The sequence below is a fragment of the Cervus elaphus genome, chromosome 12 (assembly GCF_910594005.1).
Source record: "Cervus elaphus chromosome 12, mCerEla1.1, whole genome shotgun sequence".
NCBI lineage: Eukaryota > Metazoa > Chordata > Mammalia > Artiodactyla > Cervidae > Cervus > Cervus elaphus.
In genome coordinates this window covers 36114641-36133064 of record NC_057826.1, presented here as the reverse complement: position 1 = coordinate 36133064, position 18424 = coordinate 36114641, and the positions used below count along the sequence as shown (strand labels likewise).

Below are 18424 nucleotides of genomic sequence, written 5' to 3'. Positions count from 1 at the left end.
CTGGTGTGCCACAGTGGCTATTAACCCTCCTAGTAGGAGGTGGGGTGGTGGCCATTGTTCACCAACAGATATATACCTATTTTCTCCACTAGATATTCCCTGACATTGTTTGTCATAAATCATTTCATGAGTAGGTAGATTTTAATATTTGCACTCTTCATGAACTTTCTGGATTACCATAAACAAAGATGAGGAGGACAATGTTCTCAAGAATGCTTAGAACAGCCTATTCTTTGAGATTGTCTAATAGAGGTCACAATGACTTGTGCTTGGTGAATGAGATAATGAACGCATCAATTCATCTAGAGAAAAAGTGTAATCCAGGAGAGAGTTCTACTACTTACCTCTCACTTCCTTGAAATTATCAAAGGTGAATGCACAAGTTCCAAATGAGAAAAATCAAAACTGGAAAAGTTCTAAAATGAAAGTTATGTATTTTTTGCCATCTGAACTGGCCACTGCTCAGATCAAACAAGAAAAATGCTTCAGTAAAACTGAACACTGAGAAAACCAACCTGCCTTGACTACTGAAAATGAGAGGCAATGAAGAAAAGAAAATGAAAAGGCCCACCTTCTGTGAGTTGTTACTGCAGTCACTGACAGCACTTAGGGAGGGTGAACACAAGAAGAGTCACCGAAGCTGAAAGGCAACAACCTAAGAGTTCCAAGAGTCATGTAGTGTTACCTCCCTCTGAGAAATGTGAAAGTTGCCCAGTCGCGTGCGACTCTTTGTAACCCCAAGGACCATACAGTCCACTGAATTCTCCAGGCCTGGATACTGGAGTGGGTAGCCATTCCCTTCTCCAGGGGATCTTCCCAACCCAGGGATCAAACCCAGGTCTCCCACATTGCAGGCAGATTCTTTACCAGCTGAGCCACCAGGGAATGCCTAGTGGCAAAAGTAAAAAACAAAACAAAAAAAACCCAGATTCTTGTTGGCAGAGTTTGGATTTATTATGACAGCCTTAGACCCCCAAAATGGTTATACTTCTGTTTATCACAAAGCTCACAGGGAATCAAATATTTTCAGAGATCAAGCAGAGACAGTAGTGAGTGTGGGTGTTAAGGGAAGATATGAATGATGCACATAGGTAATTGATGTCTTCTAGGAGAAAGGATTAAAGGTCAGGTATTAACACATACTTGTTTTTTATCTTACTCCAGCAGCAGACCAGATGTAATCTCCCTAAAGAATAGCTTCCCAACATAGCCTGACAACGGTAGGATGGGAAGGAAGCAAGTTGCTCCCTGTGACACATAAATGAAAAACCATAAGGCAATGGACAATACTAAGTGCACTTCCACTTGTAATCCAACACAAAGGCCAAGGAAAAGTACATGCTAACTACCTGCCAAAAACACTATTTTGGGGGAAAAGACATACATACCAGAAACTCATCTCCTATAGTCTCCCAAAAATATAATACTTGAATTTTAAAATTTCTATTAGTTAACCTATGATGGGACAGTTTTAGAAGGGCCCTACGTGACATGAATTGATAAAAGGTCAATATATGCACAGTTTGAAAAGGACACAAAAGCAATATTATTTAACAGTGTGCAACTTGTTTTCCTACCATTTGCATTATCACCAGAATGAAAAACTATGTTTCCTGGGCATTTTGTTTTTTTCCTTAATTTTTTCATTTTTTTGCTTTTTTTTTTTCCTGGGTATTTTGAATCTGACACATGAAAGGCCGGACATCCAGCCCAGGTAAGACACTCTTTCACAAGAGCCCGGGAACAAAGGAGACCAACTGGGGAACCTCTGCGGAGAGCTTGCAGCTCCTAAAGCATCAGCATCAGGTTACAGCTGGAGCTGGGGGAGGGGATGAGGAAGAGGCACCCCTCCTATCCTCCTCCACCCAGGAGGGTGGGAGGATTCTGCCCTTTAGGAGCTCCCAATGTATTATGGGAAGGAAACAGGCACTGACTCTTATCACTGGCTGGCCATCTGATCTTAGAGTGTCATTTGTCAAACAAAAGGATACATCTCTTTAGGACTTAAGTGTGACAGCATTTTCCTAAGTATGTTCATATAAATGCTGTGCTGAATATTAAGTCACTTCAGTCACGTCTGACTCTGTGACCCTATGGACTGTAGCCCGCCAGGCTCCTCTGTCCATGGGATTCTCCAGGCAAGAATACTGGAATGGGTTGCCATTAACAATGGTTAAGTAAGTTTGGAAAAACTTCCCTTCTCCACCTTTCAGCACCAGATTCACATTGCATTTAACACACTGAGAGCTCCTGAAGTCCTGCTGTAAAAGTCTTCTAAATCTGGCATTTCCCAAACTTATTTTCTGAACCAACATCTATTAAAGTCTGCATAACACATTTTTGAAAAGGATGGTCAATTCCACTATGGTCAATGACATTTTTCTGTAGAGAGACCATAACCTCCCTCCTCTACTGCCAAGTACTTAGTCTTTCAATGTCTTTGGGCTCAACCTAACATGCTGTCCCTTCATTTTTCAAGACCTTTATGCTATTTAAATGCTTACATCAAACTAAAACATGGTTGGATGAGATGACATCTGAAATTTTAAGATCCTCTGAAAATTACTGCAAATATCCAATGAAGACTGAAACAGGATGCATATAATCTAGGCTGTTATCATGCCAGCACTAACATTTACTAAATGAGAGCTTCAAGATGAAATTTTATATCCTGCCATTCTGTACACTGTTCCAAGCTCAATACAACAAGTATTTCCTTGGCAACTTCCTTTCCCCTTGACTAAAGCAAATGGAGACAGCGTGGGTTTCAAGGTTCTTAGACCCATCCTAGAATTAACATTAAGAGTTCAGTAGGGGTGCTTCCTGCCAAATATGCTGTAGATACAGCAAAAGCTTTTCTATGTAGGTAAGTTATTATAAAATGCCAGGAAACAGTATGTATTGCCCATATCTAGCCATAAAAATACTTAACGCACTTTTTTTGGGGTGGCAATCTTAATCAAACCCACACCCCTGCATTGGAAGCATGGAGCCTTAACCACTGGACCGCCAGGGAAGTCCCTGCATGTGTTTCAAATTCAGTCAGAGGACCAGCAGATTGCTGGCAGAGGCCTGAGGCAGAAGTATTCATGCAGAAGGATGACAAGCAGAATCCGGATAAGAGAAACCTGAGAATAACCACAGAAGTCAACTATCCAACACTCAGACTTGTCTGGTCAAGTTCTAGTTCTTTCTCCATTGAAGGACTGCTACATCATCTTTTTACCTTTGCCTTGATCCTTCTTTAATATCACATATCTTTTTTTAGCCTCATTTCCAAGCTAACAAAATATTATTCAAACAGTTCTAAGACATGCACTCAAATTAAGTTTCCCCAATTGTCTAAATGCCCTACTCATTGTGGCTGAGAAGACAGAAATATTAACCACCTAATTAATCAGAAAGCAACTCAATTATTTTTCCTCTACTGTAGGCCTTAGAGTGAACTCTCAAGGTTTGGTCTAGTTCTACCTTAAGGGGCTCAAAGTGTCATCACTGGAAGGAGTTGTGGAATTGGTTGTGATACTCCACTGATGGTTTTTTTTCCTGTTTACTCTTTAGGGGTAGGCAAAGCCAGAATAAGACCAGAATACTTCAGCTCCAGTGAGGAAACAGAGAAAATGAGATGAATGTTTACATGTCACCATCTGAGACCTTCTAAAGAACTTGTTCAGTGTGAGAATTCCCGAAGGCTGACAGATGCTATCTAACAGAAGTAAAATAAAAGATTCCTAAGGCTTACTTCAATATAAATTAGTTACCAGGAAACCAAGAACATTTTTTAATAAGTGCTAATATACTGTAACACTGGATTATAACACAAGTATAATTACTGTCAAAAATAAAGTTATGAACTAACAAAACATTCTCCTTATTCTACGTATAAATAATTCTTGGGGGCCTAACTGGATTAAAATTGTTTGAATGGTCTGACCAGTACTCAGAAGAATCATCATAGCAGGTACACAAAGTAGAGAATAAAATTTTAATGGTATCAAAAACAGAACTTTTTGGCCAATTTAGTACTTGCAGGAATAAAGTTGCAAAATGTTACTCAGTAACTGACTTAGCTTCTAAATCAAGCTAGAATTACACATACTCTGTATATTACCTGAGTATATACAAGTACATTCCATGATAACATGCAGAGACATGGAAACAAGAAGAGTACTGTGAAATAAAAATCGCCATGGTTATGAAATTATGAATTCAAAACAAAACACCTGTCCAATAATCCAGAATATCTCATTTTGAAAAGGTGGTTTTGAATATTGCTCTTTTCAAGAATTCAAATAACTTCCATGTGGCTAAATTGGATTTTTTCCCTAACATGAAAAAGTGGAAGCTGATGTATTCCTATAGCTATGGGAGTATACTTTTCCTTTCACTGAATATCAAATTAAAAGGTTTGATAGGTTTTCACTCCCCTCAGGTGAAAGGGGCTCTTAACATTCTAGTGGTTAAGAATGAATCCCTTAAAGCTCTGAGGCATTTGAATGTCTTAAGACCCAAAAACTCATGTACCTTTAATGAAACAGTCATATGAGATGGAAGTTTAATTCTCCTGAAAACTAAACAGAGCTATGAAATAAACAGGGTATGAGAATGACCTTTGTTCACAGGAATCTCTAAATTTGAAAGACATTGCTTCAGCTTTGCTAAGATAGCATCAAAAGCCTTTTATAGCAAGAGTTTCTTAGTGAGTCACATATTTGGGCATGGAGACTAGGATCTTTTTAAGCACTAAGAAGTGCTTTATGTTGTGCAAATTCAATGAAAGGCCAACCAAGAAAAGTCTACGAGTAAGCCAAAGATTTCTATATCTCATAAAGAAGGTGAGATGTATAACTGACCAACTTTGCTCCTAGTTTGACAATGATTTCTGTGAAGCTAAGATAAGCAATGGCAGCACCTTAAATAGAACCCCAGTGGAAGCCTCTCAGAAGTGAGGGTTGACTGTGGCAGAAATGGTTACTGATCCCTTGTAAGTAACTCCTCCTTTGCCTGTGAGAACTCAAGAATGTATATGACCAGTAGGGTGAAGGACCAGTTTCAGTCATTTCTCCAAGTTATGAATCGCAACTTCTGTTATTATTATTATTTGCAAAATAAGAGGTCATGTGTGTTAGCCAACAAACAGCACATAAAAGAACATGGCCTGTCTTCAGTCTGAGTTCTCCTGGTTTGCTCTGTCATCTAATTCAAGGTACTTTATATATTTTGGTGCCTTAGTGTGTTAACATGGAACATGAGAATAACACTCATTCACTTACCTCAAGGAGCTACTACATAGATTATTAAATCGCAAAGCACTTTGAGCTCCTCAGATGAAAAGCACTGTGGAAAAAATGACAGCTGAGGAAACTCTTTCAATGCCTCAGAATCCTGAACTATTGTGTCTATGTTGCAACTACAATTCCTCAAAACACTTAAAAAATTTGTTGGGGCACTCTATCCCCTTTGTATATGTTATTTGTTTGGCACACGGATGCTTATATACGTAATTAAAATAGTTATACTCCCTACTCCAAAGAAATTGACTAGTTTTCCAATAAAGTTTACTAAATGTACCTATTCTGGAGTATTCTGTGTCAAGTAGAAAACTTTAGTTTTCTCTGAAGTGCATGTGACATAATAAAAAGTTCACTTTCTTTTTCAAAATAATTGAACTAGTGTTATTTGTGTGAAACTACAAGTTTTTAATGGAAAAAATACTGAAATTATGCCACAGTGTCTATATATTCATCTGACGAGTACAAAGATGGAGTTCTGAGAAAAAAGGGTCTTAACACTTCAGAAAATAAATGTGGTTCTTAAATTGTTCAAAGAAATTTTTTAAAAATGTAATGTTTCATACGTTGACATAAAGCAATTAGTCCAGAGGTAATAAACTATAAATACAGTAGTTCAAATGTTTCTCTCAGCATTAGGTTTTCTAAACAAGTTAAATTCAAAACATTTTAAACTCATGTTTCAAAGAAATTGTGGAAATGGAAGTTTTCATAGAAATCTAAAACAATGATACCACCTTGTGATCTTTACACAGACTATCCTGGACCTTGATCATTTTAGATTTAAAACATACTTTGGTTAATACATTAGGTTCAACCCATTAATAAGCCTTTATATTTGGGAGAAATTAGATTGTGATTTATAATCTTGCAGGTCACCCAAATCTTCCTCAATTCCAGGTCTTCCTTGATTCTCTGCAGGGGGTTCTGTCAGACTCATAATTAAAATGATGAAAATTATAAATAACTTCTTTCAAACTGAACATTTGTTTTGCTTTTTTAAATAAAATAAAGTGCTTTCAAAATCAAATATTTCTTGCCCTAAACAAAACTGAAACATACTTAAACCTGAAACTTTCATATCTTGACACACATATTTAACAAGAAAAAAATCAGTTTTGGGCCATTAACGTCCTTCAAGGGTTCAGACTGGATCTAAACTGGGTTTCACATTATTATCGTGCTCGTGTTTGTACATAAAGGTTAACAGGAAGAGGGCAACATCCAAGGATGACCAATAGGCAGTATGCGACGTGACAGCTGACCAATAGCGGCTCTCCACAAGGCCTTCTCTGAGTTCAAAGTCAATTCTGTGATCCAGTTCCACTAAAAAGAAGTCAAACAAATGAGTAAGTATCACAGTAAGATTGTTTCTACACAGACTTACTATATTGGAGAATAAAAATTTACCAAACACAAGTGATTCTCCTAATTATTATTACTATTTTTTAAAAAGTGACTTTCCGAAAACTCTCACCTTATGGGAAGAAAATACTCAAGAGCCTCAGTAGCTCAGGATTCTGTCTGGTGAACCCTCTCCTTTGTATGTTCAGGTCAGTATGGAATAATAAAGTAAGAAAACAAAAATCTCACTTGCTACCATACAGTATATTTGGAATAAAGAAACTGGCCTCAAATCCTGGCTTTCCTATTTATAATTTGTGCCTAACCTGAAAGATACGGCAAATAGTCTTCTTGCAGAATGACAGGTCAGCCTTACATGCAGTAATGTCAGCAGGAGTGCAACAGGGCACTCAAAGGCTCCTTCACAGGGGAGGTTCTTTACATCAACTGGCTCAGGGGAACATGTTGGAAGAAAACATCTACTACAGTCCTACAGTGTTTTCCTCCCCGTTATGCTGAATTCCTGAAAGGGCCACAACATACTCTAGTCTCGATCCTGTCAGCAGGGCCAAACAAATACTTGGGACGTACACGTGCTCAAGAATCCACTGGCTGGGAAAGTGAAATTGGGAGGAACAGTGGTAACCCTTGAGAGGAAGGACTTCATTTAAACAGGGCTGTCCTCAAACAGTTCAGTAAATTAAGTTTTTTTCTAAAACACACAGAAAGTCCTTGTAACACATGAGAAAAATCACCTTACCAAATCCAAGGCTATAACACTGCAATTGGTTCATCTAACAAATCCTTAAGAGATAAAACACTTAGAAAAACAATAATCTCCATCTTCAGGAATTCTTCAAAAACTGTCAATAAGCCACACAGTATGAAGGGTCTGTCTTAAAAATAAAAAGTACCCAAATCACTACCATTCAGACTCAAAATCTGCTCTTTTGTTCAGCGTGCTAGCAGGTATAAAAAGTAAAAACTGGCAAAAATTAAGGAGGTTGGAGAAAAAGTTGGGTTTTGCTTTACCTGCGAAGTTTGGAAATCGCATAAAGCAAATCACATCATTTTAGAGCAAGATTTCATTTATGTTTAGCTAAATGTATATTTTAAACAATACCATTTGGTAATTTATAGTTATTTTTCTACTCAATTGTGCTTTTCTGACAAAGAATGTCCATGGGTCTTACCTAAAAATTTTTAGATAAGATTTACACTTAAACAGTATAAATACCCAATCAGGTTATAAAGCACTGTGAAATATATTGACATAGACCTTTTACAAAACTGCTATTTTTCTCATTTAAATTATAAGCTAGTCCATAAGAAGTCAGAAATAGTTGAAATCCACATGTTGAACTGTGGGGTAGGGATGTCTTAATCTTTTATCTTTCATATTTCATGGGACATCTGTGTTAAAATTCGTAGGTACATTCTGGCACAAGAAGATGATGAAAAGAAGAAATGAATTCTCAAACATGGTGAAGAGGAGTCAAGGTGAAGTCAGTTATGAAGAAAAAAAGGAGAAATGAGGAAAAACGAAGAGATGGGAAACACACATTAAAATTGGTGAAGCCCATACCATGTTATTTCTAAGAATTCCTTGTAAAGGCCACTGTAGAATGCCTTCCTAGTCCAACAGTCTCAAAGAACTGTCATTCTAAAGTTAAAGGGAGATTTTTCCTGTTATAACCAGTGTTACTTGGCTCCACTTTGATTTTATGCCCCTGAAATGTATTCTTAATGTGCTATCACTGTGCAACATTGCCTTTCATATACTACAAACTCAAATGACAAATTTATTGCCCCATTATGTGTCCCTGTCCTTATCAACTAGAGGATCTTTAATAAGTGTCATTAACTAGATTGGCCTACCCTAACCCCTCCCTTTCTATTTATCTGTAGGTAGTCCCCATCAAATTGGAAATTAGGTAACCAGCTTGTACTTGATGAACCTGTTTTACAGTCTCTCATCTTCCTTAAAAGGTTTACCCCAGGCAGTCTGGTTTGCAGCTGACACCATATTCGTGTTGGTTTTACAGGTGGGTGGATGGATGGATGTAGGTGGGCCAATATCTCATCTTTTTTCTTTATGTAGATCACAGAATTCCCAATGGTGTGAGGTCACTACATGGTAGCACTATTCTACGTGTGCTGTGAGATGTGCTCTTGGCCGAAGTCGGCCCAAATCTACATGGAGTTGCCTTGGACCCGCCTTCTCATTATTATTGTACAAGAAGGGGTGGCACTAGACAGGTTAGTAGTTTTTTCCTAGTTTCTTTCACTGAATTAGGTCAAGAAAAAGGAGAACATAGAATCACTTAATCCTTTTCTCTGGAGTGCCTACGAGTTAATATGCCTGTACCTACAAAAAGAGAATTTAAGATAACTCCAATACTTTGGCCACCTGATGCAAAGAGCTGACTCATCTGAAAAGACCCTGATGCTGGGAAAGATTGAGGGCAGGAAGAAAAGGGATGACAGAGGATGAGATGGTTGGATGGCATCACCGCCTCAATGGACATGGGTTTGGGTGGACTCCGGGAGCTGGTGATGGACAGGGAGGCCTGGTGTGCTGCGGTTCATTCGGTCACAAAGAATCAGATACAATTGAGCAACTGAACTGAACTGAAAGTTGAGGAGAGGTAAAAATGAAAAAAAAAAAAAAAATTGCTGGCTTTTAACAATCATCAATAATTTGCTTTCACTGTTTTAAAACATGGGTTGAAGGAAATGGCAACCCACTCCAGTATTCTTGCCTGGAAGACCCCATGGACAGAGGAACCTGGTAGGCTACAGTCCATGGGGTCACAAAGAGTTGGAGACGACTGAGCGACTTCACTTTCACTTTTTCTTTTTGGGGGAGTCATGCATATGGGCACATCTCCCTCCTTATTCCCCAAGCAAGTGTCTGCCATCTCCCCAGGGTGAAGGCAGTTTCCTCAGCACTCTGCTTTCAGTAGAGTGTTCTTTTGTGCACAGGGCTTTTCAACCTGGATATGGTGTTAAAAAGCAAAATACATGAATAGAAAGTAACCATTTTAGTATTATAATGTGTACCAATTGGACAGGTTTCTTCTATTTAAAGGGAGTGTCTTAACATGCTAGAGAGAAATTTTCAAAAACTTAATGAATCTTAAAAAATTACCTATTTATAAATAGCAATTATGATCATAATTGCATGATTTTAGGCTCTAGGTACATAATAAGAAAACCACTTCAAGTACTAGTAAAGGAAAATGGGTTTCCAAATGACTGATGAAAGTCATTTGCAATATATGTTCAGAGTTCTTGATAAATTATATCTTATTTTCCCTCTGTCTCAGAGCAACCGTATATTTTATGTAGTTAGGTGTTTGATATCCAAGGAGTATTTACATTTTGTGACTTATCATAGCTCCAAATATATTTAAAAACATTCTCCAAACATCCTTTATTTAAAAAAAAAAAGCAAAAACTCCATAATGAACTTTATAATTAGTTGCCATTTTCTGACCCCCAAATTTCCCAACACTAATCTACTCTGAAAGACATTCAGACACCTAACATTTGACAACAGATGGGCTATTTGGGGAAACACAGGCTCATAAGAATACAAAGGAACTCCTGGGGATGGCCAGATCTGCTGGATCCTCTACCATCTGGTTGGAGAAAAGTTCTTCAGCATATTCAGAACTACTCCCTTCTACTCATCCTTGGTTCTCAGAACTAACTTCTAGATCTCTAAATAACCTTGTGCTTCCTATCTCTGTGTTTTTGCTTGTGCTGTGCTGTTTCTTCTTTCTCTGAAATGTCTCTTTATCTCTGCTTATTTAAGTTGTACTTCCACAAAACCTTTTTTTTATTTCTCCAGGTGAAAACATTTTCTCTCTCCTTAGAATCTCTGTCATGAGGTTCATCACATTCTACCATTTTTATATTATTTCTGTGGTTATCCACCTTCCCTACAAGAATATATGCCCTCTGAAATATACTTAAGTTTCCACATCAGCATTTAACATCTTTATGGGCAGCACTGAAATGGATTCATCTTGGTGTCTCTTCTAGTGACTATCTACTTACCTCATGGTAAAATTGTTGAATGAATAAAAACAGGAGAAGAGAAAATAGAAGCCATATACATATTACCATCCGAATCAATGTGGTGCAGTTATGACGAGTGGTCTAACTGCTTAGGTAGCTGGGCTGGCTTTAAGGCAGTGGATAAAAGGACTACTTGAATGTAGGACAAATAGATGAATGGATTAATTTTCCTTTCTCTAAATATTCAAAAAGCACACATCAGTTATTTCTTTATGGAAGTGACTATTACATGAGTAGGGACTAGAGACAGCACTTATAAAATCATTTCTTGAGAGGAGTTCACTGAATTAGATCAACACAAACTGCTGTCACAGAGTCAAAAGCCCAAATCAGCTTGTTATGCTGACACACTGTTTTGGAATCTATATCTAGTTAAGATATTTTTTTTTTGAAAGAAGAAAAAATGCATGAAAATTAGCAATTATAAACATAGAAATTGAAAAATTAGATACAGTTTGAAAATCCAAGGAGAAACCTATAACTTACTTTTTTTGTTAAAGACAAATCCATTATTTTTTAAAAAAGGAAAGATATAGAAAAAAAGGAATGAAAGTTAATGATAAAAATAATTTTAAACTGCTAAGATTAATCTTTACTAATACATTTTGAATCTACTGAAAATCAGGAAACTGCAAATATCTCTTGTAGCCAATAATAGTTTTTTTCAAAGCAAGCCTATACCTCTAAAGACCATTAAATATTTGTGTTGAAACCAGGTATCATCTGTGGCATACTAACAGCCCTAGGGGTAGGGTTACTAATATCTGAAATAACTAGGAATGATTAAACTCTTTATACTTTGAAATCCTTTTATATTTAAATATATTACATGAAAAGAACAGTGAAGCTCTCTGAAGGCTGGAGGGCAATAGAGAAGAAAGAAAATGGCCTAATGCTTTTCTTCTCTCTCTAAACAGTTCCTTCTTTGGAGAAACATATAGGAGTATGATATATTTTAGCACACTAAATAACTAATGAATAGTCAGGTTTCAGGACCACTACCATTTAAGATTAGGACATACAGGAAGAGAATACATTTAAAATAGTCTGTTAATGGCAACATTAAAGCTGCTCTCATAGAAAAACTGATCAAGTTTTCAGTGAGCAGAAGAAATCTAAGTAGACCGTTTTCACAGCGTTCTGAATGCTATTCCTGACATATACCATACCGAGGGTATTATCTTTATTCTGTATTACATTTTCCGGAAAAAGAAGTTGTGGGAGATTAAAGAACGATTCTTGAAGTCTGAAATCTGTGGAAAAAAAACACAAAACACAAGATGCTGTAAAGTGTTGGCTGATGGTTACAAATGGCCTTCAGTGATGAAGTGGCCAAGAGTTAGAACAATATTCCCAAATAAGCTGATTAAACCTAGCAAACAAAAAGAAGTACACAATTAGGTTCTGTGAAGAGCTCTATCATGGAAAATGTAAGCATAATTAACTTCAAAATACAATGTCGTAATCTGTTAACACTCAAACATCCCCCAAATTTATAGTTCACTTAAGTTCTAACCTAGAGGCAAAACAGTGCTAAAAGGAACAAATTCTTTTCATGATATGTTACAAACACAAGGCAGTAGAGGAAAAGAAAGAGTAAAACCACCAGAAATAAGCCTATACTTTTCAAAAGAAATGAACAGCAGCTATATAAGATGCTTCAACTTGATGTCAACGAAGTAGTTTCAATTGACAACACTAACTCTTCAAAGAGAGAAACCCTGATTGATCACGAATTCAGTCTGTGTCCATCTTACCCTCAAAAAGCAGGAGAATCAAAGTCAGTAGCCTTAGAATGAAGGTTATCGAGAAGAACTGAGGCAATCAATGTGAGCAAGAAGGAAGGAAGCCAGAATCACCTAACCAACCACAGTGATCAAATTTCAGAAAGAAGATTTAAGGAAGAAAGGTTTTATGATTTGCAAGATACAGCCAAAATAGCAATTATGATTTAAGAAATTTATCTAAATCAGGATTACAGAGAAGAGTATATTACTGGAGCAAGTCAAAGGTAAATCTAGAGTATTTGATTTAAAAGGCATAATTCTACTACAGCAGTTGTCCAATGTTAAAAGTTGGACTTTAAAAATCTATACCTAAAGATGAAAACACGAAACGAAGAAATCATGTTAGCTCAGTTAGCTGAGTCTATAGTTGGTAAGTAATTTACCATTAGAACCAACAAAGAATTTATATGCAAGAATGACAGAAAACGTATTTTGTTAAAATATTATAATGCAATAAAACTAAGCATTTCTACCTTCACATGTCCTGTAGGAAGAAATAAGTTTCTTCTTTATTATCATTATCACTTTGAAATTTCTATGTTAAATAGCAAAAACACTAAAAGACAATTTTTTCCCTCAGATCCTATAGAATTCTGTGTCTTCCTTACCCATTCCCTGGGGCTCAAATTCTACCCTGCTCTTCTTGTTCGCTTATTCACCCTAACGTTTACTAGCATCATTGCTGTGCATTAACATTACAAGGAATTGTGGCTTTTTACCCGCCATCTTACAAAATTCTTTGAAGTTATTTTTCTTCAGACGTTTATAGTTTTCTTTTGACATCTGCATGTTGCAACAAAATTTTACATTTTCACAATCTCATTTCTGTTATTAAGCAATAAATGTAGAGTAACTCATAAAAATATGAATTTTGTACAAATATCAAAATCTAAAATGAATTTTCTAGGCAGTGTTCAAAAGGCTTGAAATTATAAAATTTCTAGTACTCAGTCAGGCATAGGATTAAGTTTAAAAAATGGAATTGGTCCAAATAGGAATGTCCAACTCAGCAATGGCTAGGATAATTCATCGTGGAGTGGGGCTGACTATGGAGAAAGACCCAGCCTCTAGGACTGTCACATCTCAACTTCCTTTTTAATTTTTTATGAACGGCAATTAATGCTAGTCATTTTAAAATTTAGAGCAGCAGACACAGTAAGAAAACAGACCTAAGCATCTGAATAAACATTTTTAGAGAAAGAAAATAAAACTTTCTTCTTGCTATAGTTACAGAAAGGAAATAACTAGTTTCAGAATCTATATTTCCTTAAGTAAGTCAATGGAAACTAGGATTTGACTTACTAGTTTTATTTCACTGGACATTTATAAATAAACTTTTAAGTTTAGACCCTCAGAAGTAAATATACACTTAAGAGTTTTAGTGTTTCACAACTATTAAGATTTTAGACCTTATAAATTCACTGGAAAAAATGAAATAAAGCAGCCTTCTATTGCTAAGTGCAGAATAATTACCCATTCTTTCACTCATTTCTTGAGTTTTGCACAAGGTAGTAGGGACAGGATGGGAAGCCATAGAGTGGATCCAATATAATTAAAGTTCTGAAGGTTTTATAATTAGGTTGATGAAGGGAGCTATGGGATTAGCACCAGGATGGCTTTGGCAGAGCATTTTAAAAATGGTATCAAGAGTAGATACAGCATAGATCTGCAGCAACTAAATGAATTTTTAAGGCTGAGAAGACCATGTTTAAAAACAAAAACAAAAAAACTACTTTAAAAAAATCAGGGGTGCTTACCACAAAGAGATTTGTTTTATGCTTGATGTGTAAGATCTCTGTGCGACAAGGCACTTATTAATGTTCTTAACTTAATTCACCCATGCAGAGAGTAAAACTGCATTTACCTGGGAATTATTCCTGAAAATTTAAGTAGAGGAAAAGCATTTTTTTCTTTAAAAGCTAGGGCATACTTTAGATTACAGAATGGACTGCTAGTGTTAATATCTTAATGCTCTTTGTCTTCCTCCAGTTTTAAAAAGGACACAGTATGAACCTGGAAAGAAGAGTATGAACTAACATGCAGAGTCAAGAAAGCCAGAACTGCTGTGTGGAAGGGTCTGCGTTGCCACGGTGGTCATGGGCGGTGAGGCAACTGGCTTCTTCTCGTCTTCTATGGAGTCCCTTGATGTCTCAGATGGCTGTGATGCAGATGAACGTCCAAATCTTGAGAACAACATTCCTCCAAGTCCCTTTCCAATGCTTGCAGCCCCTGCATTTCACAAAACAGGCCAGTCATTCTGCTGAATTACACCAGGCTAAAGAGCACCACCCGTAATTACAGTCAGTTGGCAGAGAGACTAAGCCCTAGTCATGTTTTTCCAGGGTGGGAACATAAAAAAATTGCAATTTATATTGTAGGCTTCTAAATAAAAATGGTGTTGAACAGAATGAGAGTTGTACAAACTGCAGGAATACAGCCTACAAAGAAAAAAAGATTCTATTTTATTCAAGTGATCTTTGTTTTTTAAGGTATTCTGTAAGATTAAAAATGTTAATAAAAAGAACCATGCCATTCACATGGGCATATATTTACTATTGATATGCCTACTCCTGAAGTAAAGTGGATCTGTTATAAAAAGCTGTGAATAAACAATCTCTATGATGAATATCAATGAATCCAGCAGATAGAGCCTGTTTACAGTGCCATCTTGTGGCACTTTATATTAAGGCAACTTGTAACCAAAAGCAAAGGACAAATTAAGAGCACACAAGTGAGCCCCAGCGCCACACCAAACACTGCGGCTGGAACTAGAGACCACGCAGAGGGAAAGTCAATATCCTTGCTGCTCTCAAGAAGGACACGATTCGACTTGTAGGACACGGATCAGAGAATGGGTTGGCCAGGGCACCCTTAGTACTCAAGCACCCCCTCATTTCACAGATGCGGGAGATGAGCATTAAAAACTACATGACTTCTCCAGATTTCACAGCAAGTGATGGGGCCAAGGTGAAAATGAGGGACTTGATGCCTCCAGCTTTTTTTTTTTTTTTGTGCATCCAGGTATCTTATATTCTCTAATGACAGGATCTGATCTAACTAGAGAATTTAGAGCTTTTGTCTTCAAATATAAGAAGTGAGAGTAGTTAACTCTAAACATTAACTCTCAGATGTTTTGTAATATATAGAGTATTTTCAGGTACCTAAAATTTAATGACTATATAAAAGTGCTTAAGTTCATTGATGAGGAATACTGAAGAGAAATTACCTAATATGCTTGCTTTGCCTATATTTGTTATAGATTCCCCATAGTGTCGGCGAGACAAGACTGGCGAAGTCACAGGGCTTGGTATTGTTGAGATGCCTTCATTCTCTGAAACTGAGGTAGGATCTTTCGCTGGGTGAAGAAAGCTTGGCTTCATATACTCGTAAGGTAGAGGATTGGATGTATTATACCAGTGGATCTGCACAGGTGAGATGTTGCTGTAGTGTTTCAGTATTAACGGTTCTAATCTATAAGCCTTGATGTAAAAAAATTCAAGGAAACAAAACATTAAGGCACAATGCTTAGGTTTCAGTAAACTGTTCATTCTTATTCGACTGTGTGCTCAGAGGACCTTAGGAAATGATTCAAAACCTGACATTCCTAACATGTATTCCTATTTCTTCACTGTTAATAATATGTAGTTTGTCTAATTATATATCCTTAATAATGAGACTATAAAAAAATTAGAGTTAATCTAGGCTAATAGTGCCCTTTAATTAGTTTTTCAGTAATGTCAGTTGCTCAGTTGTGTCCTACTCTTTGTGACCCCATGGGCTGTAGCCTGCAAGTCTCCTCTGTCCACGGGATTCTCCAGGCAAGAATACTGGGAGTGGGTTGCCATTCCCTTCTCCAGAGGATCTTCCCAACCCAGGGATCGAACCCTGGTCTCCTGCCTGTAGGCAGGAGCTACAAGGGAAGACCTTGTAGCTACAGGGAAGTCTGAACTACAGGGAAGATCTTGTTTTTCAGAGGAATATTCATTTTTATTATGTTCTGATAACATCTAGCAATTAGATTAATATTCATCTCATGAACAAAACTGAAGCAGTAAACAGTAACTTGGAACACAGTAAATAAGGTCAATTTTTAATATCTAAGCTCTCAGTTGACCCTATTTTCAAGCAGATTAATATAGTGCATGAGATAATGATATAAGACCATTTGTCTAAGGTGAAATAGGGATGACATAGCAGAAAAGGCAATGGACTTGGCATACAATTCCCTGCATTCATATTCTGGCCTCTGTCACTTATTAACTATACGACACTCACCAAGTCACAAAGTTTCAGAGCCTCAGTTTCCTAAGCTGTAGAAAAGAAATAATACTTCCTAATTTCTACTACCTCAGAAGGATGTTGGGAAGAATAGATAAGTTTAGAAAAACTGCCTAGCACAGTTCTTACGTAACTATTAAAAAAAAAATCACAGAAAAACTATAAAATGAATAATAAAAAATAATTTGTAATGATGAGTTTGTAATCCTCCATAATACAGCTGACCCTTAACACAGGAGTGAACTGCATGGGTCCACTTATACGTGTGTGTTTTTTTTCCATAAATAGATATTAAAGCACTACATGGTCTGCAATTGGTTGGATCTGTGGATATGGAACTGTAGATATGGAGAGCTGACTATAAAATTACACCCCAATTCTTGACTGGGCACAAGGTTGCTACCCACCCCCAGGCTGTTTAAGGGTCAACTGTATAACGAAGATTTAAGATTATACAAGATGTAGCTCACAGTTCACCTACAATCTTAAGTTCACTTTTAAGTTACAGGAAAATCAGTAAAATGAATGGATATAACAACATACTTAAGGTCTAACTAGCTGCTTTGCACATGTTTTACTTAATCCTGACAACCTTGAGGTAAAATATTATCATCTGCATCATATAGACAAAAAATAGATAGTCTTAGAAGTGACCTGGCCAAGACTGTACAGTCAGTATTTGAATTTAATACTAGATTCCATTTCAGTGAAATTTATTTGTTAAATATAGTAGTTTTGATTTTTTTAACATACGGGAAATTTTCTAAAATTCTAGTGTTTAGTCAATGTTATATTTATTTGGTACTAGCCAAAGATCTTTTAAAAGACTTTACAGAGTCATATAAAGCTGTTTTTCAGAAAATAAATGCTATTTAAAATAGTTTGCCTTAAATTTAGCTATATTTAATACTTGTTCCCAATACGATTTAATGAAGAATTTATCTCATCCAAAAATCTTATTTCACATTAAACTGTTCACCTGGATGCAAAATCCTTATTTACATTAGAAAAATTTATTTTTATTTACAAAAATTTTAATTTATTTACATTAGAAAAATTTATTTACAAACATAACAGAGAATGCAAAAATCCAAAATATTGTAATTCTACCAGGCTAAAATAAATTCTTCCACTTTTCCATGTTTAATACACAGTATTTAAATATTCTCATTTTTAAGAGGATCTACCAAACACATTTCAATGTTGCAACATGCTTTAGAGAACAAAGTATTTAAAGTGGGATTTTTAAATTTTATGGCTACTACATTATTGGAATCACAACAGGTTAAGGTTTGAAAGTTCAGACGACTCCTGTCCTTTGGATAAACTGGATCCATTACTTGGATGGTACTTTTACATTATGCTTTCATTCTACAAATACAACATAAACAGAACATCTTTAAGGTATTTTACTTCCTAATCCCTAAACTAACCAAAGAAAAATATTTAAAAAATATGAACTTATCAAGTGTAATAGATAAAGCATACCTCGGAGATACTGCACACGTTTGCTTCCAGATCACTGCAATTAAGTGAATCACACAATTTTTTTGGTTTCCCAATGCATATAAAAGTTAAGTTTCCACTATACTTAAAAGTCTATTAAATATGCTACAGCATTATGTCTAAATAGCAAAA

At 36.3% G+C, this 18424-nt stretch overlaps 1 protein-coding gene across 4 annotated transcripts in view; it reads right to left on the bottom strand.

Annotated features, from left to right (window-relative positions):
• Positions 1 to 1730: 1730 nt before the first annotated feature.
• Positions 1731 to 18424, bottom strand: part of DDHD1 (DDHD domain containing 1) — a 69953-nt gene continuing 53259 nt past the window's right edge. For 2 of the 4 annotated variants that reach the window (XM_043919596.1, XM_043919598.1), the window contains 4 exons: positions 15735 to 15987; positions 14546 to 14737; positions 11891 to 11974; positions 1731 to 6617 (listed from right to left, as the gene is read on the bottom strand). In XM_043919596.1, coding sequence (XP_043775531.1) covers positions 6436 to 6617; positions 11891 to 11974; positions 14546 to 14737; positions 15735 to 15987 — 711 coding nt within the window. In that variant the 3' untranslated portion in view covers positions 1731 to 6435. The remainder of the gene's footprint in view (positions 6618 to 11890; positions 11975 to 14545; positions 14738 to 15734; positions 15988 to 18424) is intronic. The other 2 variants (XM_043919597.1, XM_043919599.1) reach the window with 1 other exon arrangement.